This window comes from Bicyclus anynana, chromosome 25 (genome assembly GCF_947172395.1).
Source record: "Bicyclus anynana chromosome 25, ilBicAnyn1.1, whole genome shotgun sequence".
Lineage (NCBI taxonomy): Eukaryota > Metazoa > Arthropoda > Insecta > Lepidoptera > Nymphalidae > Bicyclus > Bicyclus anynana.
In genome coordinates, this window is record NC_069107.1 from 10,377,105 (window position 1) to 10,402,177 (window position 25,073).

The window sequence follows — 25,073 nt, forward strand, 5'->3', positions numbered from 1 at the left end:
TCTAATTACTTATTTAAACAAATTTGTTTAAACAAGTAGTTAGAACGTTACTGAATTTACCATCGTGTTTTATATACATTAAAAACTTGATTAACTGGATAAGTTAGTGTCATAAGGCAATTGGACAATCGAAAATCCGGAAAATTGTATGTGAATAAAACAACTTCTTACTTTTCGCGGCTGTTTTGAGAGCCGGAAATGTTTACGTACAAGATTATCAACAATAAACTACTTGATGACGCTTGGCAATCCGGATAACCACGAATACATATTGTGACAATATCTATTTAGCAATAATTATGGCAATAAAGGTATTTTCCATGTAATCAGTAAAAAGTAGCAAGACTCGCCTCTAGTAAATCTCCTTCTAGCATAAGATCCTCGAGTTTCTGCAACAGGCCGGGCGCGACGCGCGTGCTCGGCGAGCGCGGCGTCGCACTGTACGCGTGCTCGACGTTCGCTGATGACCTGTTTACAGAATAAATAATTATTTATTGATTTAAAACTTCTTTGCAAATTTGCGAATGTCAAGCAAAAATAATTTAGGTGTTACAGTTCATTTTGCATTCCGCAATTATTACGAGAATGTTTGAAACTGTCAGCACTGCACAACAGCATGCAACGCGTTTTGCTATCGGGTGGTGGTATGAACTATGAAGATACAAACGTTGTACAACGCAGAACGCCTTTCTGTTTTGTCTACGCCCTAAAGATAACGTTAAGTCTTCTGAACCAATAAAAAAACGAGTGTGCTGTACGCCACACGACTGAAGTAAAACTTCTTAAACAAATAAAAAACAAAGCGCCATCTATGAGCCTAAGGCTCATGTACATATGTACATCACAACATGTTCTTAAGTATAAAAAATGGATTGTTTCAAAGTTTTCTAAAACGCCACCTACTGGTAGTTTCGAATAACAAACACGGTTTTACTACGCCTGTAGATGGCAGCACGCATTACTCAATTACAATTTACGTAACGCATTGACCGACTTACTCTTCAAGTCAAGAATTTAAAAAATCACGGTATTTGAAACACACGGTATTGACAAACTTTTAATAGAACAGCAGTATCAACTCACCGTCCATGAGAGTCCTTCCGGTCGTTCTGCGGCGGGCGGTGCGCGGGCAGCGTGGCCAGCTGCGGGCTGCCGAGGATGGCGCGCGCGGCGTCCTGCCACGCCATCGCGCGCTCCGTCACGCACTGCAGGGCTTCGCCCTCCGCCAGACGCACCGGTAGCTTTTGGAGCCACACCTTTGGTAACAATTTCATTACTTTAAGTTTGAAGTTTGTTAATACAAATAAAAAATTACAAATAGTCGAACAACGTTTGACTATTTATAAAGATTTTTAAGCGACACACAATATTATTGTATTTTTATTTTTTTATGCATTAAACTGTTATAAAAAAAGAAAAGAAAAAAATAGAAAGTAAATAAACTTATTTCAAAAATTGTGCGCCATATACCATAACGCCATAACACCTCAACTGTTGTTGTTAGTATTGCCATATAGACGCAATAATATTGTAAAAACTGTCGAGTCTTTGAAATTTGGGCCCAACGGAATCGTCTCTCGTATGTACCGAAAACAAATCGCAAAGAATGATGTTCAGAATCACTCCAGCGTCTGGACGACCATTATCACAGACAAAAGGTCCTGATGAAGGTTTATCTTTCGAACAGTGCCGCCGTACTCTCAGGCCAACCCACCACCTCCCATGGCCCTTTCAACCTCTCGGTAATTTGGGCCGAATCGAGGGAGGGCGAACCCGGTACTTGCTCTTTGCGTGTTCCCGGGACGCCTTCTTGACTCCCTACAAGTTGTTTTCTCTTTTCGCTCCTTGTCCCTTGATACTCACTCTCCCCCTTCTGGGGCTGGACGACACACGACGTTGAGATCCGCTTGCCCGCCGCGGTCCATGCATCACCTTCGACCGGTGGTCAACGGTCCAGAGCGCTCCGCCTCGCGTGCCACCGATGCGCGAACTCCCGTAGCTTGCCGAAGTTGACCGCCGAGCTAACGAGATCCTGGTAGTACACCGGTCCCGCCTCTTCTCTGACGATCCCTTCCAACATTGCACTCCGGAGGTCCTCGTACTCGCCGCATTCCCACAGGACATGGTGGAGGTCTTCCTCCGCCAGCCCACACACACAGTCGCCAGTCTCGCTGAGGCACATGTCACGCAGGCGCTTCCGGAAGCAGCCGTGACCCGTCAGGACCTGCGAGGTTTCATAGTCCGGCGCGACCCAGGTCGCCCTGAGTCGGCCAGCCACGTCCGGGAAAAATCGACGTAGTTCACTTCCCTTCGTCTCATTCGCCCATCGCTCCTGCCACTCGCGGGTCATGGCCGACCCGATTTCTAGCTTACGCCTGCTCCACTCCCCTTTGGCCGCGGTACTACGCGCCGCATCCAGCCTGGCAGCACGGATCACCTCGAGATCTGCCGGCAACACGCCCGCCAGAACGGCGAGCGCAGCGGCGCTGTTCGAGCGGTAAGCCTTGGTCAGAAGAACCAAGGCCGGCCTTTGGGCCCTGATAAGGGTCGTCCGAACGACGTAGAGCGTTGCCCTCTGAGCCCAACACGCCGCAGCATACACGACCGTCGCTACAAAGGTGCCGTAGTAGAGGATCCGCAGCGCAGGGTACCTAACACCCCATGAGGTGGTAGATACCCGCGAAATCTTGCCGAAGCAGTTCGCAGCGCGCTCTCCGACCGATCGCGCATGCTCAGCGAAGGACAGACTTGAGTCGATCGTTACGCCAAGTACAACGGTATGCCGCACAGACTTGATCGACGCGCCGCCAAGTTTGATTACTGGAGCCCGCTGGAGCTTCCCTCTGAGCCACCATCATGAGACCATGAGTCACCATTTGGGATTTGTGCGGTGCGAACGAGAGACGGTTCCGTTGTGCCCAGTCCTCAAAGAGGGCGATGGAGTCGGCCGCAGCCAACTCGATCGCCCGTCTGGAGTCAACCTCGATCAGTACAGTGACGTCATCCGCGTACGCAACAACTCTGACACCCCCCCGTAGCGGCAACCGAAGAAAGTCATCCAGCAGGACGTTCCACAGTGTGGGGCCTAGCACGGATCCCTGAGGACAACCCTTTGTAGATACCTTCCACTGCACCCGATCACCGACGAACATCCCCACGCGTCTTCCGCGGAAGTAGTCCGACAACATCCGGTAGATGTTTGGTGGACAGCCGCCTCGCTTGCACTTGAGGAGAATCATCGGCCACCAGGCATTGTCGAAGGCACCAGAGATGTCCAGAAAAATTGCTTGAACGTATTTTGACGAGACTTTCCTTGCCGTGCTTAGGATTTCGTTCAACGCCGTAACGGTAGACCTGCCCCGTGTGAAACCATGCTGGCAGGGGGAGATCCCACTGGCGATCTGGGGCGCACACCATAGAAGAACTCGTTCTAAAATTTTGCCAAAGACAGGGAGGAGCGTGATCGGGCGATATGCCTTCGGGTCGGTCATCGGCTTACCGTTGCCTTTCGGCAGCACGATCAGCCTCCCATCCTTCCATACGTCGGGGAATACCCCTTCTTGCACGCACTTACTGATCACATACACTAGTTCTGCAGCCGCAACAATCCATACGCGCTTCACCATTCGTGCAGTAATCCCGTCGATCCCCGGTGCCGTGTTAGGCAAAGACCTAACTATGCCTCCGAGTACATCACGGCTGGGTGAAGACGCGTCGCAGCCGTTCGGTATAATAGAAGCCGCGATCCGGACCTCCCTGTGGTACGCAGAGTCCCTTGACGGATCGTCGTCCGGGCACAGAGCGCGCAACAGGTTATCCACGGCCTCACCGACACTCCCCGGGTGGCCGTCCGCATACCGGATGCCGTTGATGACGTTAGCGGGAGGACGAAACCGCCCGCTGGCAACCCGATACGCTTGCCCATAGGGGTCGTCGTTACCCGACTCAGCCGCCCGAAGGTGGTAGCTGTTCTGCGTCTCCACCATAAGATGTCGATATTTCCGGCGCTCCTCGCGATACGTGCTTCCTATCCTTTCTGTCCTTTATGTCACCGCTGCTTCCCGCAGTTTGGCTTCACGGAGCTGCGCTTGGAGCAGTTGGGCCTCAATGTCGCCGAGGCGGACGGCGAGGGCTGCGACCACCGCAAGGATGTCTTGAGTACTATTGGCTATGGCGTTAGTAGCCTCCTTATTCAGCCTGGAGGGGGGGCCAGTGACGGCAGCCATCACTAATTCTAATTGTTCGTGCACACGGTCCAACAGCTGCGTTTTGCTGGCCAAGGCCAACGATTTGGGCGGCTCTTCGTCGTCCGATTCTGGCTCTGGCTCCATGCTTTCAGGCCCCGGTCGCACCTGTGAGGGACCCCCGTGGAGTCCAGCGAGGGGTGGAGCGTGTGTCCGCGGCGATGCAGGTGCTGCAGCAGATGGAGGGGGGATCTGCGACCGCGCCGGGCGGCATAGACGAACTGCGTCCAACGCCCGCCCGCGCTCTTCAGGCGATGTGAGAGGGCGCTTGATGCCGGTTTTCCTCGCTAGTTGTGGGGCCGGTGCCCGGGGGCTCTTTTTCTTGTGGAGGACGACTGGCGTGAAAAAGTCAGACCCACTGTCTTCACTGCGCGCCGAGGCAAAACCCGAAGGAGGGGTTCTCGACAACGATGTCCGTGGTGCGAAAGGAGAGGCGGCCTCAGCCGCCTCTTCGGAGTCCATAGCGTAGAAACACTAAGTTCTTGGATAAAGTTCCGTTATTGGACTATACAGAGTTGGCATATAATCCTATATTAATCTTTTTAGTAACTGTTCGTGTATTGATTACTCCAAACGAACCAACTCAGATCGGTCCGACCCGATTCGATTAGCAGTCTGTGCTTATGATTGACAACTGACAACTACAAGTGGCAGCTGTCAAAGTCAAAATGACAATGACAACGTCAATATCACCTGCCAAACGTCACTTGTCAACTGACTGACTGTGCCAATGTTTCTAACCTAAGCCTAAACTAACTAACCTATGCTAAAAAGTATGAAATGTGTGTCCACTAAAGCTAAACTAAACTATAAAAAGAGGCCTCTCAGGCCAGTTGCGGGGCGCAGTTTCGTAGCATCTCCTCCGTTCGATTAGGAATAACTGAGAGGTTGATAGTGCCACCAGGTGCCAGGTGTCCGCCAACCCTTCGCGAGCTGATGCCGCGCCTACGCTGGCAGTTGCACGTACCAACAGCGCCAGTATGCGGTGCAGACGCGGCCGCTTGGTGCGCGTGCACTCCGGGCACAGGAACTTGCTCTCCGTGCACGGGAACGGCAGCTCTATCCGCTCCGGCGACTCCGACCTGTCCTCCATTTCTTCGCGAGCTGATGCCACGCACGACGCTGTTGGAGAAAAAAAAATTAACATAAGATTCATGGCCCTAAGAACTTATGATAGTTACCTTATTTAGTTGCGTCCGCCCACACTCCTACATAAGGTAACCATGGAAGACAACTAGAGTTTGGACCATCCGCATAGACATATAGATGCACTTGTCTTAAGCAAAACCCATGAAACTTACCATGGAACCAATCCTTGCAGAGCTCGCACTGTGTCATGACCCCGTACTGTCGCTTCTGGCACACGCAGAACGACACGCCGGCGGCGGGCGGCGCGCGCACCTCCTTCCGTAGATTGCGAGTCCTGGGCACGTCAAATATTGGTCAGTGTTACGTAGACAATATCGTGTTGATAATACAACAATGCATAAATAAACGAAATGCGTATGTTGAGATGTGTGTTGTAACAAAAATGAGTATATAAGTCTGATAGTGTCGCCAGTGACAAAAAAGCTGAGGAATAATAAACTGGCATGGTCTGGGCATGTCATGCAGGGGGATGAAAGTCACATTTCAAGAAGAATGTTAAAACTGTAAGTGGAAGAAGGACACAAAAGGATTGAAGATAGTTGAAAAGCCACAGATAACGAAATATCATACTGTTCCTACCTCAACTCCTTTATAGCGGCGAGCTCCCTCTGCTCGGCCTGTTTAAACGCGGCGACGATCTCCGTGGGCGTGGCGTCCTCGCTGAAGTGCTTGAGGAGGCCTCCCTCCAGCGACGGGGCCTCGGCGCGGCCTCGCCTGCGCGGACCGCCGCAGGACTCCGTCCGCGGGGACAGGGCCTCGAGCAGCGAGTACGACCAGTTCTGTTCACAAGCATTTAAATTAATATTTTTTTATAAATATGTAACTACATGACGCCCCCACACTAGTTTCTGTTCACATTCGAGTACAAGGACAAAATAAAGCTTATATTATTTCGCTAATAATGTACTTTAAAAAATGTAGGAAGATGCTTTAGCCGACGTTAGTCCTCGCCATTTCCCAGCGAAAAAACAAGTGTGTGCTTTAGACCACACGAATGAAGTAAAGAGAAACTTAAAAAATAGTAGCAGTTAGTAGCGCCATCTCTCGTGTCGGACTTGTGTTACTTCACAAGCTCCCACTAGTTAGTTCACAATTATGCCGATAAAAGACTAAACGGATTCGACGCTAGGCTTACTTGTGTTGTGTAATAGTTTTGCAGTGTTACTACAGATGGCGCTATTAAAACTTAACGGTATGTCATTTCGATTACACTCTTCGTAACGCGCCGTTCACTAGCCAATTCCCCACTACTGAGACACTATACTACTAAGTCAAGCGTCAAGAAGTTTTGCTTCAATGGAGTTGGTTAAAAAGACCTTGCCCTCACCTTCTTAAGGAACATATCCGCGGCGCCCTTCTGCCAGTCCTTAGCTGACTGTAATGCTGTCGACAACTGTTGCTTCTCCAGCAGGGGGAGCGGGATGCTGGCGCCGCGCCGGGAGAGGGCCTCCACGCTGTGCATATACGGGTACAGTTCCTTTGATTGCATTTCTTCCACCTAAGAACAGAATATGTTACACATTACATAGCAACATTAATCGGTTATATATTTTTTCATAAAACATACTATAAAAAGCCATTAGGGTCAATTAAGCATGGGAGGGTGTAAAATACTTCACAACCTATTCTTATAATATTAAAAAAATGGTATGACGTAAAAGTACAATTAATCGGTCATTCATTAGAACAAATTAACACAGCCAAAAGTCCAAACAGATTTTTTGTATTGAAATCGCTATTGCAATAAGTAGTAGAAGAATTGCGTCTATATTATCCCCTCTCTGCCACCAACTCTGAACTCAGCGAGTCGTGCAATGTATTCTCACCAGTTATATTATCCACAGACCCTCTCAAGGTCTTTGATTAAGTAACAGAAGCCGTAAAGTAAGTTGGCCAATTCTTTTTTTGTTTTTTTTTTCTCTATTGTAAAGTACCAATTTGGTACTTCATAAAATTACGATCTAGCCTACTTATGTGACTAATTAGTAATTTAACTTTAACTTATAATATATTATTATTATACTAAGATAATGTCCAATAACTTAATCTTGGTCTTTCACTAACTATTACGTCTTTAGTCACACTTTGACTTGGACACTAAACACTAACTCAAATGGTTTGGTTCGTTTAAGTCTTCTCACTGTATTCGTAACGTCGAGTAGCTGGATTGCCTAAATGTTTACGTGATTTTTATCTTAAGACGCAAACGTACCTTAGCGAGCCAGTCCTTGGCGTGAGCAGTGGCGGTGTGCAGCGCGTGGTGCGAGGGCAGCGCGGCGTCTATGTCATCCCCCTCCGCCAGCAACGCGTCCAGCTCCGCCAGCGTCGTGTGCTCCTCCGTCAGACTGTCCACCGAGTCCCTCCTCCCCTTGGGAGTGGACGTGTCGATGAGTATTGCACGCGCGCGACGCTCCCAATCTTCCACTTGGACTAAAACAATAATTGAAAATAGAATAATTAAAAAATCAATAAACTCGACTACATACAAAAGTTATGAACAATCTGGGAAATCACTATGTTACTCTCTATGTCTTCCATAAATTGCAAAAATGTCAATGAACCAGTGAAGCTGAATTTTAGCCTAACCCCTCTCATTCTGAGACGACTCATTAGTCGTGGTAAACAGTGAGCAGAAAATGGGATACTAATGATGATGAGGCTCCCCCATAGCATATCCAAAATTCAGCTTTCTTGCATTTCCAAATGTATAATGTTACTGGGCTATAAATACATCTCAGGAGAGTCTCATCTAGAGCGTCTTAAAGAAGAAGAAAAATACATATTCTCAGGTCTCTCATTCTTCATAAAAACGACTGATCGTCAACAATATACAAGCAATCTATAGTATATAGAACATCTCACGCTTGAGCTTGTAGAGCGAGGCCCTCTCGGCCTCGACACGGCGGTGCGGCACGACGGCCTCGCTGTCGGCCAGCAGGCGCTCGATGACGTCGGGCGTGAGCGTGCTGCAGTCCTCCCTGTGCGCGAGCACCGACACCACGAACCGCTCCTGCTGCAGCCGCGCCTGCAGCGCCGACAGCTGCGGCAGCACGATGCACAGCCGCGACCCGAGCTCCGCCACCTGGACCGAGACAAGACAACTTTGAAGTTTGTGAAGCGTGATCGGTGATTCAGATCAACTGATAGTGAATTGCGCGTTGAGCTTGCTGTTATCCTGGTGTCCCGAGTCAGTTACAGCTATTGTAAACACAAAAGGGAGATCTACATTCGCCAAGAGCCTGACAAATGAGTCTTTCTTTTCTTTTTCCGGCTTCCAAACTACAGCGCTGTTTTCAATTCGAGCATAGTTTCTCCTGTAACCTTACTACGGACCCTAGGGTTGGCGAGAGGGGCGAATTGGCTTAGTCCTAGAATATATAGAAGTCTCTATGCCCGGTAAAAAGAATATGGTAAGTCACCTCTTCAAGTTCTCTGACCGACGCAGCATCACAGTCCTCCAAATCTTTGTTCAACAAGTCCGTAGCTCGGTCCTCGAACTCTGCCGTCTGCCGCAACACTTCCTTCACTGCCGAACCTGAGAACATTTGTGTGTTTGTGACAGAATTCTTCAGCATAAGTACTTGTATATATTTAATTTATGTATATTTTGGGTAGCATCTTTAAGCGAAAGTAGTCCATAAGTCGTCACAATAGGCCTATGTTCAGAAGTGGATGCACACATAACCAGGGCAGAATATTGTCTTTTGAGCTCTTTAATCCACAAACCCGATTACAACTATGAAACATCGATACTATAGAGACAGTTTTTATAATCGCATAAGATCGTTGATCATATACTTTGACAGAAAAGTAACGTCTAGCGAGGCAGGTCTTATACAATAATTGGTCCGAGCTCGTTACCTTCAGGCAGCACGCACGCAAGGCCGTCGATCTCGGCCGCGAACAGCGTGAGCTCGTGCACGCTGAGCCGGTACTTGGGGTCGTGGTGGCGCGTGCGCGTGCGCATCTTGTTCAGGTCCAGCTGCTGGATCACGCTGGCGCACTTCTCCGCGTCCTCGATGGCCGTCTCCAGCGCGCGCACCAGCTCCGTCTTGTGCATCTGGTAAAGAAAAAAAAAATAGTGTGCTAGACCACACAACTGCAATAAAACTTCTATCAAAAATAAAAATACGAAATGCCTCTATCGGAATCTATGAGCATCAGGCATTACTACATCGCAACCGTTTCTTGAAGTATACAAAAAGGGATTGTTTCAAAGTTCTCTAAAAACGCCATCTATTGGTAGTTTAAAATAACAAACACTGTTCCACTAAGCCTGTAGATGGTAGCACGCATCTTAATAAAAGCTTCGCCCGATTACATTTTTCATAAAGCATTCACCAACTTATTCCCCAAGTCAAGCTTGAAAAACTTTTTAGAAAGAAGACTTCAAAAATATTTTTTTTAGTGTCACAAAATGTGCTGTGATCAAACAAAATGATTTAAACTAATCAAGCCGATGATGATGATGATGATGATGATGATGAGGTCACCTTGAGGTCGTGGGCCCGCTTGAGGTGCGCGCGCAGCCCGTCCAGGTCGCAGGTCTTGGGCGTGTCAGGGTCGAGCGCGTTCTGCACGGCCTCCGCCCACTCGCGGAACAGCTCCGACTTGCGCTTGAGCTTCTCCAGCATGGCCGGCAGCTCGTCCAGCGTGTATCGGTATCTGCACAAATGTTCACATATTAAAAAAAACTGATAGTAATAATGATGTCCTCTGGTATATCAATTTGTATTGTTTGAACTTTGATACTTTATATTATTGTACTTACCCCAAACAGGTCGCCTAGCATGCAACCAACAACATATCTCGTGAGAGAAATGGACAAATATCAACCGCAAATATCAGCACTGGGACTACTCCATCGCTATTGGTTGAGATTTTTTCTATTTCTCGTTACGTGATATGTCATTGGTTGCATGCTAGTTTTACAAGCGAGTTCCATCCATCACGATCGTCATTATGATGGCACCAGAGCTGCAGCGTAGCGCTGTTTTCAGCTTCGATCATCGCTCCTTGGTGACCTCCTCGGGGAATTTTTGGGGGAAGTGACTTGGCCGATACACTCTGTATATAGCCATAGTAATTTCACTAACCTTAGCTTGTGCTGCGCGGGCGCACAGTCGCACAGCTGCTCGTAGTGGCGCAGACACGCGACCTGCGCGGTGCAGGCGCACGTCACGCACGACAGGAAGCACGTGGTCTTGCACTCGTGGCACTGGCGCTCGTCGTCCGGCAGCAGCTCGAAGGCTTCCCTCTCCGCCTCTGTTACACCCTGAAGACGGATACCATGTTTTTATTACAAGGGTTCTACAAAGTCATTAAATCAGTTAGCTGTATACAGTTGAGTACGTCCAATTTAATAATTCATAGTTAAATTAAGTGACGTCATGCTAAATCCAATATGGCGTAACACACTTGAAGTGCAGAAGAAAGTCACGTTGGGGTCACCAATGTAAAGTGTTTACCTACTCCACTTGTATGTTTTATTATTGCGTGTGCTACAAAAAGATACCATGAGAACACTTGTTGCAAACATATCTGGTTGTTCTTTTACAAATACAAATTAATTAAAGATGACTTAGATGAAGGATGATTGACGATGTCTTAACCTGCATGGCACTGTGGCATGAAATGCTTTATAACCAAAAAGTGTTGCCCTTGCAGGAGCTTACCCAATCGAGCAGCGACTTCCTCAGCTTCCGCTCGTCATGTAGCATGGTGCGCATGTCGCGGTAGGCGGCCAGCGCCACGGTGAGGCTCAGCGAGTCCGCCTCCAGCGCCATCTTGCACACCAGCTCGTCGTGCGAGAACACGCAGTAGCGCCGCAGCGTGGAGTAGTGCGCGATGCACTCGCGACCCATTTTCAGCTAGAACGGAAGGATTTTGTGTTTTACAATGATTGTCGCATAACAGATCAGAGACATAGTTGCTTACTGTGGGCACAATAAGTAGACTCAGCTAGCCGATGTAGCTACATGCTCTTAGAATCTCTACATTATCGCATTAGAAATGAGAAGATTTGCAAATAAATTTACTGATATAGCTCAAAGATTCACAATGGAAGTGATAATGTGCTGGGCTCAAATAGGCTATATACAGCTCAAGACCAAGGCCAAGATTTTTGGAAGTCATTGCAAGAAGTCCATAGACAACAGTGGGTGTCGATCAGCTGAAAAGGAACGCATATTATTTGCGTAAAGCTTTTAAGCATACCCAGTCGGCCGGCGTGAAGTTGACGGCTTCAGCAAAGTTGTAGCCTTGGTTGAAGCCCGCGTGGTACGCGCGGGGGAATGTTATCACGAACTCCCCGGCGTGCTGGTCCGTTCTGTGTAACAAAACACACAAATATTTACATACTTAGCATCCAGACTCTACAAAAAATCAACCCATCAACTCCTCAGTATAAAAGTAACTGTATACGGAACGGGGTGAGGCCATATCCTTCCTATATCTCATGCCTGTAATTGCACCAGTAACCATGCTCTACAGACCAGAACAGAGGAATGCTGTGGGTTTTGTACTTCCCAGGACAAGCTCTATTAAACTGCATTGCAGATCTGAGTAGTTGAGTACTCTTTAATAATAAACTTGATACTTCCACGCTTTTATTTAAAAAAAAAAAGGTTTTGACAGACAGACAATCAAGTGAGTACTCCATTTTTTTCCTTTTAAGGTACATTACTCGAAAAGTGATAACAAGATTCCAAAGACACTGACCTATAAACAGGCACCCCAGCTTTCATCAGCACATTAGGGTTCATGATGGTGACTAGTTGGTGTAATAGGTCCGGTTGCAATTGGAACAGTTCTGGCGCCTCCACCTTCATAGCCGCTTCGAATTGCTCAGCCTTTGAGCTGGGTACTCCATACCTACGATAAAATAATATAATTTAACATAAAACTAATATGCCAAAGGAAGCCTGCACACAGTCAATAATATTGTCAATATTGACCAAATGTAGGGCAATGGTCCCTATAGTAATAACACTGTCATATTGCTAGCATACCACTTTCGCTGTGGAATGTCTTTAGACTACAAATTTTCAATACAGTTTTTTTTACTATGGTAGGACATCCATTAGCTACATCCACCATAATTATGCACATAACATATAAAATATCAATCTTGCAAGATTGCTCACGAGTTTCACTACGCTTGTTTATGATGCAGATGTAGTAAAAGTGTTTATTTTAAACCACCACTAGATGGCGCTTGTACAGAACTTTGAAACAAACCCTTTTAAACACTTTAAGAACCTGTTACGATGCAGATAAGCCAGAGACTCATAGATGGCGCTTTGTTATTTTCGAAACAAGTTTTACTTAAGTCGTGTGGTCTACACGGCATACTCGTATTTTTCTACTATTATTTTAACATTTCTTACCAAGTCTTGGGCTCGCCCCAGTGCAAGTAGTTGATGGAGTAGCTCCAGTGGTCCTCGTTGTGCCAGCAGAATGTGGCGAAGCACATGCCCACGTACAGCCATGGGATCTATTCACATTAATCGGCGTTATTTCATTCCATTCTAAGTAATTTTGGTTAAATATGACTTCTAAACCACATGAAACAATTTGCTACAATATATTATGATAACTCCAATTCTATGTAGTGTTTAAAGGTAAGAAGGTAATTTTTACCATAAACGTTATTTTCGTCAATCTGGTTTATTTTATTTAATCTTTAAAAATAAAATTTCAGGTTAATCAAGAATATTTTTTTGGCAAAAAATGTTAGGAGATATAGGGGTTGATTTAGCCCTACTACTTTCCACTTGAGCAATATTGAGAGTGTGAGGGAAGGCAAATACTTATAATAAGATATGTATGTACCTTCATTCCTGATATATCTGCATTGATGTGTCCCAGCACAGAGCCCTCCAGAACGGGCAGATTGTTAAGGTTCCAGTTGGAGTCCGCATATTGGTATTCCCCGGGATACAGGTGGGCGCTCGACTTCGTCGGAAACCCTTAACAAAACATAACAAATTAAACATTCTGTAACAAACTAATGTAAATTAAATTGAAAATTTTATAATTTTGATGTAAAGAATATGTTTTTAGGACAAACATGAGGTTCAATTTAACTTATCTTGAGCAAAAAACATCATTCAAATATTTCTGTGGCGATAATACAATCAAACAATGTAAATGCAAATATTAATTAAAGTTAATATTATAAACAGGTAGACTTGTGTGTTTGTGGGGTTGTAGGGTTTATTTATCTAGATTTTACAATAGAAAGTCACCTTAATAATAATTAATTCATATAATTAATAATGTTGTAATAAATCTCCTTTCTATACTAATATTTACCAGAGGAAAGATTTGATTGTTTGTTTGTATTGAATAGGCTTTGCTACCATTGGATCAATTTGAAAAACTCTTTCACCAATGAATAGCCTACAGTATCAGCGAGTAACGTAGACTATATTTTATCTCTGTATATGTATTTTATCTGTGTATCCCATGGGAACGGAAACCACGCGGATCTGCTAGCATTCAATAAAAGAGACTTGTACCTGATCCATGGTCCATAGAATGCAGATCAGCCCCGTACTCCACCGTCACATCTTCATCAATGGAGGACACGACGCGCCAAAACTCACGCTCCACCGTCGATGTTGGCACCATCTATGTATTAGACATCAATAATATTATATTACAATATATTCACAGTAATGTAACTATGGGGTTTGGAAAAGAGTCGGCCATGGGTCTATTGCATCATATAGAAATCATTTTCAGAGGAATCAAAATCCAACATAGCTCAACAAGTCAAAGATGAAGTGGCAATGGTCGAATTAATTTCAATTTATGTATTTTAACGATATTTATTGACATATAAAAGTGCATCTCAAAAAAATTACAAGTGGAAAGACACAAAAGGAGAGAAAGGACAAAGAAAAGATGTTTTTAGTGTGTGAAAGAGGACATGTGTGTAAAGGGAGTAGACCATGAGTTGACGAGTAATAGAGGTGAATGGAGAAGATATATTTATGTGGGATAAGAGAAAGGAGATGATGGAAGTGCATCACAAAATGTAGAAAGACTGCATCCAAAAAATACCGATATCTGTACTAACACTGTCTGAATACATAATTTAATTTATTTGTATGAATAGTGAATCTGTAGTGGGTCCAACAGACTTACGTTTACCGGCATATTGAAGTAGTCCGACTTGAACTGGTCGGCCATTTCACCGAACTGCTGCAGCGTGTACTCGCGGCTGGCTTGCTCGAAGCCGAACGCCTCGGCGGGCTTGGACACCTGGTGACAGACCGTTCAAATTGTTAGCATTGTAACAGTGTCCATTTTATGCATCACCTCCCGACCAAGGTCCACCATGTTAGGTGAAGGAGTTCGTTTTTTTAATGAGTTTCACCGACTTCAGTTCGTTGATTGTAAAGACACGCTTTTGTTACTTTGTGGTACGGATTGATGAAAATGGAATAAGCAAAAGATGCAAATGTCGTTGCAAGTAGAAGGACTCTGGTTACACCTACAGTTAGGAGCGAAGCGAACGAGAGATATGACGAAAGCTAGGCATGCTCTAGGACCAAGACGTGTCAAAAGATTATAAGTCTAAATATCGCTTTCGATCTTTTCTTTCGAAGGACGAAAGAGAAAGGGGCATGTAGATGAAGTCATCCCGTGGAGCGTGACTTAGGTGCGTTACGAGACCTAAATCCAAACCGAGACCCTGGAGACGATTGCGACTCTATAGTCGTCGCATCGCAACCGTCGCACGCGACGCGTATTATACCAGGACCCAGGACCTCCGTTTTGTAAATCCACCGCGCATACCACTGCGCCACGGAGGCTATAGCAACGGTCGGCGGTGCCAGGGTAGGACACGCACCTCCTCGGCGAGGCACACGGGGCAGCGCCAGTCGCCCTTGGGCACGTCGGCGAGCGGCGGCACGAGGCAGAAGGTGTGGTAGGAGTCGTCGCAGCCGTCGCACAGCAGCATCTGCTCCTCGATGTCGCCGCGGCCGCACACGTGGCACATGTACTTGGCCAGCGGGTCGTCGGGGCGCGGCGGCGCGAGCGCGGGCGGCGCCGGCGTCACCGACACCGTCATGTTGCTGAGCCGGTGCTCGCGCAGCCGCGTGGAGCGCAGCACGCGCGCGCGCGCGCCGCAGCTGCCCGCCTGCGACATCCACTTGTTCTCGCGGGGACCTGCCGGACAGCATCATCAGCATTTACAACCCATACTCCTCTCGGAATGAGAGATGTTAGGCTAATAGTACACCACACTGTCCCAATGCGGATTGGCGGACCGCACATACACATAGAGAATAAGGAAAATTCTCGCAGATATTCAAATATCATCGGTAAACGATAGCTTTGGTATAGTTAAAAAAAGGAAACACGTGTGTATGAAATTTTATGTACAAAATATAAAAACTTGTGCACTCCAAAAAGCTTCTTCCTTTATAAAAGCTACTACCTATCTATCAACTATTATACTACAATCGTTAACTAAAAATTAAAACTATAAAGACCGAAGTTGCACACTCAATGAAAACCTACCAAAAGCGTATTCATAAACATCCAAATCAACTTGCAAGGAACCTAATGGTGAAAAAACCTGGTACAACTTTCAAAAGGCTCAAGAGACGAGCAACAAGATGTCATGAAATAGACACTACATTATTATATTTGGGCAAATCACTGGATTTTGCACCTAACACGGCTTAATATAAATACTTAAAATCCAGCTGAATGTCTGACAACAGATTGCAGGAATAATGAGAGACTAAAAAAAAAATCCATCAACATACGATACAGTTACAACACGACTAAAACGTCTTAATTTTACCTTGCGTCTAAAATGACTCAATTTTACAAGTTTAAATACAAAAAGCTCACTTCGCCTAGTCTCTCCGGGCTCCTCCTTGATAGGGGTCTTCTTGTCCGGCGGAGCGCTGTCCGCGGAGGGCAGAGCGCCCTCGGTGTGGCTGCCCTCCGCGGGCTCGGGCTCCGAGCTCTTGTAGCGGCGCGCGGGCGGCGGGGTCTGCGCCGGCGGCTTGCTGGACCTGCGCCCCGCCTTCTCGGGCGTCTGTTCGCATTTCACTTCCACCTTCTGCACAATAAAGAATAGAGATGGTGTATTTTAGAATTTTGACCTTGGCGCTGTTGGTGGTGTGGTACTCATCAGAGAGCTCTTGGATCTGTAGCCAAGTTACATGTTAATTCTTTTTCTACAAACGCTGTTAAATAGGTCGCGTGATCAACCTGCCAATCGGAAAGGTCATTTTTAGAGATAGATTTTCCGACTAGCCGACTAGTCTGTTTCAAAGAGGACGACTAGTATTTTCGGGGATTTCCGTAAAACTTAGTTTAAACTAGCTGATTTAAGCGCAAGTCGCCTGAGAGTGTGTCAATTTGTTTCGTTTACTGGCATTGTTTTCTTTCAAAACTTTTATATTTAATAGTTACTTTAGCTTTGATACGACTTTGCTTGCTGATATGGCCGAGCAAAAATAAGCATACCTATAACATAACGCTGTTATTGTTCATGGAAGTGAAAGAGTTGAATTAACATTTAATCATGGCAAAAAGAAAATCTTGTGTGAGGATTTTTTTTCTTTCCTCAAATAAATACAAAATAATAAGACTTTTGCTCAGTGCTCTTTGCCTAGTCGCCGATTAGTCAGCCTAAGATGCGCATCACGATATCTCGAGACGCGAAAGACGCACAAATGGCAACCAATAACAGCGGAATAGAAAATATCACTCCATATTTTGTTGCATTGAGACGTAGTAGACGAGAAAGAGTGTAGTTTTCGATCAACCGCTACTGGACGACAATATGTCTTTGGTTACCCACAGAAATGTGTTTGGGGTACCTTATGGACCTTCGGTACTGGCCACCAACGGCCAACCTTAATGACTAAGTGCAGAAAGGGCCCAGGAAAGAAGAAAAAGAGACGTGTTTATTATGTATTACAAGTCTATATGTACCGTCAAAATATAAACAATATTAGCAATCTGTTTAATCCTACAGAATTATGATAGTATGAAATGGATCAATGACCGTATGATGATAACATATGTTTTTATATATTTTTAATAAATTTCTGACATAACATCTGAGATTTTACGTAATCATAGTTTAGGATTAGGTAAAATTCCCAATGAAACAAAAATATCACAGACACAGTCTAAAAATATCTTAGAAAAAAGAAAAACTTAGTAATTATCTTAAATCCCAACCCAGGACCTCTTAAACCACATAGGCTAACCAGTAGTGTAGTATTATTTTATTTAAACTGTCTGTGCATGTGCATGTGTGCTTGCTCGAGGCGGGCTGGCGGAAGGCAACAGAACATTTATTGGAGCTCTCGGCAGTTGAAGAGTTTATTTTTTTCATTTTTATGCTATACAAGTTAGTCCTTGATTACAATCTCACCTGATGGTAAGTGATGATGCATTCTGAAATGGAAGCATTTCAGATTGGCAGGGCAGGATTGTTAGGAATAGGATGAAAATCCACACCCCTTTCGGTTTCGGAACACTAAATCGCTTGGGTGGTAAAAATAACCACGGCCGAAGCCTCCCATTAGCCAGATCTGGACTGACTATTTAAGAAAATCTCAATCGACATAGCCGGGGATCAAAGCTAGGACCTCTCTCTTGTAAAAATCACATGTTGAAGTCTACTCACCGTCTCCTTACTGTCTCCAGCAGCACCGACCGCTCCGCTGTTCTTGAACACATCGTAGGGGTAGAGGATGCGCTCGTAGTGGTTCTTGAGTATGGAGCCTATGCCCTTTCCCTGCGGGTGCCCCATGCGACGAGCTATCTTCGACCATTTGCGCTCCGCTGAACATACTTCAAAGCCACCTGTTTTGATATCAATACACATAAATTTTGAAGTGTCTATATCTGTGATTTCATCATCATTCATCAAGTGCTTATGGTTGTTTACAAAATACCAAAACACAAACAAGCTTTTTCCGTTTGTCCGGGCTAATTTTTGCAACATAATATAAAAGATTTTCAGGGATCTATGGCTATGCTGCAAATCTGACCCTTTAAATCCCTGTAGCTCCGAAAGTAATGATCGCAGATATCCTGTTACTTTTACAAAATTGCTTTACTATTAGCATACTCCTAATTTTTATACAATTTAAAAACTGTCATCGTCCCTATTGAAGTGTCTAATCTGTGATTTTTAAATTAACTGTGTTTCATCAATTGATTGTAGTTATTTAGGTACACAATTCTGAAACACAAACAAGCTTTTTCTGTTTCTCATGTTTATTTTAAGAAGTCCATTGTTTTATAAAGTTTGTTTGTTAGCTTGCATTCCTAATCTCAGAAACCACTTGTTCAAATTTAAAAAAAATATTTTTGGATAGTTGATTTATCAAAGGAGGATATAGGTTATATTCAACATCATGCTACAACCAATACGGCAGATACGGCGGTAGCTACGCCCCTGCTGTTAAGTATAAATAAAAGTTAGCCGTGCTCCTACCATATGTAAGTGTGGCAGCCAACTATGGAGTTATTTTACCACTTACCAGCTTCTTTGACAATTTTGTGTAAAGCATATAAATCCAGTGGTTTCCTTTCCACTGTGGGTATCTTCAACACGGAGCCCTGAAGCTCCCAGAACTTCATTATCTGGTCCAGGAAGTTCAACTTCACCCGGGTTATAGCCTGCGAGGAAATCAACAGTTTAAAAATACCTTCACATGGCTTTGAAAAATTAAATATTACGTTAATACAATTTTTATTAGTACAATGACATCTAATCTTGAACACAACTTTATTCATAAAAAGACATACAAATAAGAAATTAGTCAGCAAGCCAACTATCAGCTGACACTGTCTCTTGGCTAATTTCTCAGTCAAAATAAATGATAACTTCATTTAAAAAAAACTAAATAAATTCAAAATGGTGTCCACTTTTTATCAATTTCACACTTGGTTCTTTGATCAGGAGAGGAAAAAAGGAATCATTCTTATGTACTAAAAAAATAAATAATGGTGTTCTAACTAATGAGACATTTACAAATAATCAACAACAATCCAAGTAACATAAATAGTCACTTTGATATACGAGTAACTAGAGTTTTTTCAAATAGACTCACGCCTTTGGGCACAAACCTAATAAGGCAACATTGGTCACTGTCAAAAGTTAAACTTACTGTTAAAACATAAAACTAATAATGACTTTGCAGGCTTTAAACTAAAGGCGACAATAATTAACACAAAAATGTTAATTATTAAGACAACTAATGTTGATGAATTTAAGAGTGTACTACCCACCATATTGAATGTGAGTAATTTACTCCAGTATGTCATTTTAAACAAAAAATATTATTGCAATCTGAATACAATGGTCAATAACAACTAACACACATTCATCACAGTATTGGGTTCAGTAAGACATCAAATATTTAGGTTGGTGTTGATAAGTTAACAAATTACCTCTAGTTCGTTCAAGCGTTGTATCCGCGGAGTGAACCGTAATCGGTCCACGTCCACAGCGAACGGCGGCTGCCAGTGCTAGAATAATTCAAAGTCATCATTATCAATGTATTTGTTTTTATTCTGGGTCAGGTTTGAGTGTGGTTTCACAACTTTTTTTTCTCATAGACCACTTTTTAATTCAACTGGTTCCGGTGGACCCCCTCAAAACTAAATTTCTACCCAAAAATTGCTAACTTGCTAAAGCTGAATCAACAACCACAACGAAATAATAGTTGTCAAAAAAAAATTGTGAAAATTGATTAAGTACTTAGTTAATTGATTGTGCTGTGAGTGGATGACAAAAAGGAAAATTGTCCAAGCAAATATTGATTTCAGGCAACACTAGTTTTTGATATCTACTAACAGCACAAGGAAGCAATTAATTCACAATTATTTTATTTGGAAAACTCCCCATTTGGTATGAAACCCATCAATCTCCTATTAAAAAGTGAATGCACAATCAGCAACCAAAAAACATCCCCATTCAATGAGTGCCAAACACAACTTCTTGGCACTCAATTCAAGTGATTGCATTGGCAAATTCAACCTTAAACTCAATCCTTAAGGTTAAATTTGCTCTGAATTTGGGATTTTATTGAATATTGGACTATATTTAAAGGCCTTTAGTTATAATTTTCTTTAGCAATAATTCTAATACTGTCAAAGCAAAATTAGCCTCTTATGAATTGTGAACCCCCATTTTTATGTCACATCAACGTAAACCCCCACCAAGTCTCCCATAGTCCCTGGGTGTCTACATTTTCAGAATTGATGGGTTAGACTGTGATATCAGCTGATGTTAAGTGACTATAAGTATAAGATAGTGGTAACAGTACAAGTTTATTCTATGCATAGTCTACAGTTTTGTCGCAGCATTGTATAGTCATCTGTAGGGGATATTAGATTCCCCAGACCATATGAGTCAAGTCTAATTTGTCCTGAGCAAAAACCTATGACCCCAACATTAGAATCAAACTTATGACTCTCTGTTGAAAACATTACCAACTACATTGGAAAGGTCATCAAATAAAGTAAAAAATAAATCTAATGTGACTGCCTCCAAGCTCCATTGTCATAAAGAAAATTAATTGTATAAGTAGTAACTTTGACTTTAACAATAACCTGACCTAACAGAAAAGACAATGTACAGTAAAAACTGTATACAGTGTTTTTGGATCAGCAGAATGTAACACTACACCAAATATAACAGCAGAGAGAGCAGTACTTGGCTAAATACAATAAAAAAGTTCCCATACAAAAATAATAATTGTTTCAATTTAACTACACAACAATAATGTCATGAAAAGTCACCTTTCATTTATAGTTATTTCATTTCAGGAAGATTTAAGTAACTTTTGATTAATTGTTTTAACAGAACAACACAGGCAGAGGAGATATATTTATTTTATCCCTATATCCTATATTTCCATGTGCATGGGAACCCCAAGATTGAAACCACTGGGTTTTGCTATTATTCTATAAAGAGAGGAAGACCTGGGCCTGTAGCCAAAGTGGCTCATCAATTCTCTATCTACAATCACAAACACTTTGAAAATTCTAAAATGTATAGGAATGTCATTTGCTATTGACAGGTCACATGATCAAGTTGTCAATCTGTCATTCCCATACTTTTATCTAATTTTTGAATCATTAGTGTTTGTAGAAAGAGAATTGACATGCCACTTGACTACAGGCTCTGGTCTTGTAGTTCCATTGTAGGTCTTAATCATCACAATATTTCAAGAGAATGGACTTAACACATGTCTGCTTTTAAATAATATAAACTTTTTTAATCACAGCCATTGGAATGCCTTGCCTTCCAACTAAAAGAATACCTTGTTCTGGGACTTGTGATCAAGTACAGAAAACGAGCAACAGGTGGGTATGAAATATAAAACCTCTTGGATTTGACTCATAGCAATGAAAATATAGGTACTCCAAATGCATAATTTTCACAGTAAACTATTAATATTAATGTCAAGTGTATAGCCATAAATCTTATGCCTAATTGCATAGTTAGGTAAAAACCACGAGATCTAAAAATCCAGTACTAAAACTACTGGGCACAGTTATAAATCATACTAATATTATAAATGCAAATGTTCATCTGTCTGTTACCTTTCACAGATAAATAATGAACTGAACTGATTTTATTGAATTTTGATATAGAGATAAAATTTTACTTGGAGCAGGACATTGGCTACTTTTTATCCCAGAAAAATTAATAGTTCTGTGGGATTTATGAAAAACAAAATTTCTCACTTAGTTGCAGACTAAACACATTTGTTATATCATTTGTTGCACACATCTGTTTAGTAATTTAGTAAGTTTGGATAAAAGAGCAAATAACTTTTTAATATGTTTTGTGCTTTTCTTAAGTGTGTGTGTGCTGGTAAAATTATGACTACTTAGCTATTATTCTGTTGTTTTTATTTTTATGCCACATGAACAGTAACAGTACTTTATTTCTAGATGAAGTTATGAACAATAACATTGTTGTGATGCATACACTTTTCATGTTCACAAGTTAGTAATAATAATTGACAGACAAAGCAGATGGTCCAGCTGATGGTAAGTGTCACTTGAGGAAATTCAAGGAACACATTTGGCAAGTGCCGGCAGACTGATGTTTGGTGGCTAAAATGAGCATGTTGGTAGTACTTCTACAAGCTTTTTCACAACAAGCACTACTACTACTTATGTTATTATGAAGTAAACAAAACATCCTTATTATATAAAAATGAAAAATCACTCATTACAAAAATAATATTGAAAAGCACCTCATCTAAAATGAAATATAACACAAATATAATGGTTTGGGACAGGACCAAATTAAGGAGGCCCTTAATCTGACCCTGAAGCAAAATCCAGTCTTAGCAGATGCCTACTAACTATAAACCTACCTGCCTGCTATATTTCACCTTATGATGAGGTGCTTTTCAATATTTTGTGACAAGTGATTTTTCATTTTTATATAATGAGGATGTGTGTGTTTGTTTACCTTATGCTAATAACATAAGTAGAGTTTTTGGTGAAAAAGCCTGTCGCCCACATTTTTGTCCACCCTTAGAGGTCTGAGGGAGGACAAAAATGTGGGCGTCTGATCATTTATAATACTAACTCACCCCACAGACATTGTCTTACTCTGAATGTCAACTTAATGGTATGTAATGATGGTTCTTAAGAAATCATGACTAAAGCCCTTCTGTACATAATGCATTAGGAAATAATTTTCCTATAGAACTTTTTTATAGTTATTCTGCTTTTTAGTGTACAGAGCAATCTTACAGATCAAAGATCATAAAAATCGGTACAGCCATTCTTGATTTGTAAATGGTGTAATTAATCAAATTTTGTTTCATATTTCATTAAAAGATAATATGGCCTGTTGTAACTGTTTTATTATTAGCGTTAAAATAATTATAGAAGAAAGCTTCACCACAATAGCAATAGTTTTAGTAGTAGAAGTAGAAAAAAAACAGAATTGATCTGATGAAAAACTAAACATGTGCCATGAGGTACACTTTATTTGGACATACAGATTAATTAATTATTAAATTTATTTATAATTAATTATAAAAAAAATATATAAGTGTGTAGAAGCTACTAGAATTTTAATATTTCTTTCTTTACCCAAGTAACTGTATTTTTGTCAACAGTTTTCATTTCATTTGCATATAACATACAGAAAGTAGATGAATACTTGCTCTTATGTCTATTTTGTGTAAGGATTTTGTTGAACTTGTGTATGACCTATATAATATAACCTGCTACTAATAGTTAGTCACTAACTGTGTAGTGACTGTACTCAAGATAATACAGGGTCATAAAATAGAATTGACAGCACATTATGGTCACATTTTTTACATAAAATATTGGCTAACTTGAAGTCCTGAACATTTTACAAATAAGTTAACAATGACTGTGTATTTTATTTATACATAGGAATTGCATTCTGATTTATACTCTAACAAATAACATTTATAGCCTCTGTTGGGGGTTTATAGCAAAAAAAAATCGTGGAATATGACAAAAAATACAAATACAAGAGTCTCACGGGTCTGTAAAGTCGCGTTAGTTGTTTTTTTATCTAAACTATCGTAGGCAGAGGACACTATACAAAATGGCAACCAGCCTGTTCCAACAATATGCGAGTGCATACGACGTTAATTATATGCGCTTTACACTCAAATACGAAATCGCACACGGCTCAAACACGTAATATTTTCGATCGGGGAGGTAAAAAAAACTCAAGACAACACTTTAATTTTACAAAAAAGTAACCACGGTTGCATCACAAGACGTTCTGGGGAATTCAATTTGGGGTTAGAATTACTTAAATATTGTGTAAATCACCAAAATTATAGCACTTTTGGGTTGCCGAGGCCGTGTGTTACATCGATTTGTGACAAAGAAAATAACTTACCGCGGGGGGCTTGATCTTGCATATCCCTGACTTCTCAGCGATGGGTCGTATTTTGCTGATGTAAGCCAAAGGATCGAGGAACTCTTCGGGGGTTGGTTCGAAGACGGGAGCCTCCGGTGGCACGGTGAATGTAAAATTATCAGGTTTCATGGGGGACGCCGAGTCCCCCATATTAACTTCGACATTAGCTTCGTCACATTTTCCCATTTTTAAGCAAAACCTATGCAGTTCTCACGAATTAAACTATAATTAACACTTTAACATCATCTAATGTTAAGGAATGAATAAAGCACGTCCGCAAAGAAAAAGTATAATGAAAATTTGCCTTTCCATAAGGAATCTCGAAAAGATAATAATTAAAATTATCACCAACAAATAACAGAGTTCACTTGCACGTCCGCCATGCGAAATTGAACTTTCGAAACTCCAGTGTTGCTATAAAAAATATTGTGCTGGATAAAATTAAAGAGCACAAGCACAGATTAAAAATCGTGAGAATTGTGTACAAATATAAAACTAGTTTTTTATTGATCTTTGATGTAATTAACATGAAAAGCTGGCAAATATTACATTCTTTACTACTAATAATGTTATTTAAGTAAGTGTGAAATGACAAAAAATCAAGTATGATTAATAAACACTTTTTAGATTTTTTACGGAAGTGTATAATTTGAGTCTTATTTTTTCATTTAATGTATTAATTAATCTTTACACGGGCAATATATAAGTAATAGCAATTTTTAAATTTAAATTTATCATTTAAT

General features: G+C 42.2%; 1 protein-coding gene across 2 annotated transcripts; it reads right to left on the reverse strand.

Moving 5' to 3' along the window:
* Positions 1-311: 311 nt before the first annotated feature.
* Positions 312-24,724, reverse strand: LOC112047021 (lysine-specific demethylase lid). Of its 2 annotated transcripts, none has more exons than XM_024083920.2 (25): positions 24,310-24,724; positions 19,842-19,919; positions 18,929-19,067; positions 18,067-18,245; positions 16,269-16,482; positions 15,256-15,575; positions 14,553-14,663; positions 13,916-14,027; positions 13,227-13,363; positions 12,782-12,888; positions 12,114-12,266; positions 11,610-11,721; positions 11,069-11,263; positions 10,490-10,668; positions 9,887-10,058; positions 9,255-9,453; positions 8,813-8,928; positions 8,256-8,475; positions 7,606-7,823; positions 6,721-6,891; positions 5,973-6,172; positions 5,546-5,667; positions 5,212-5,366; positions 1,084-1,256; positions 312-468 (listed from the first exon to the last, which is right to left on the reverse strand). In XM_024083920.2, exons 1-25 carry the CDS (start codon positions 24,514-24,516, stop codon positions 327-329), a joined length of 4,131 nt encoding a protein of 1,376 aa, XP_023939688.2. In that variant the 5' UTR covers positions 24,517-24,724; the 3' UTR covers positions 312-326. The 2 variants fall into 2 exon arrangements, with proteins under 2 accessions (XP_023939688.2, XP_023939687.2); XM_024083919.2 differs by having other exon boundaries at positions 14,547-14,663.
* Positions 24,725-25,073: the final 349 nt, after the last annotated feature.

Bases quoted from the DNA above. Each gene is read 5' to 3' on its own strand.
- LOC112047021 (XM_024083919.2), bottom strand. From the start codon at position 24,516: ATGGGAAAATGTGACGAAGCTAATGTCGAAGTTAATATGGGGGACTCG. The intron at 18,246-18,928 runs GTAAGTGGTAAA...ATATCAAAACAG, and splicing joins CAAAATTGTCAAAGAAGCTG to GTGGCTTTGAAGTATGTTCA. The intron at 10,059-10,489 runs GTTAGTGAAATT...ACATTTGTGCAG, and splicing joins CCCGCGCAGCACAAGCTAAG to ATACCGATACACGCTGGACG.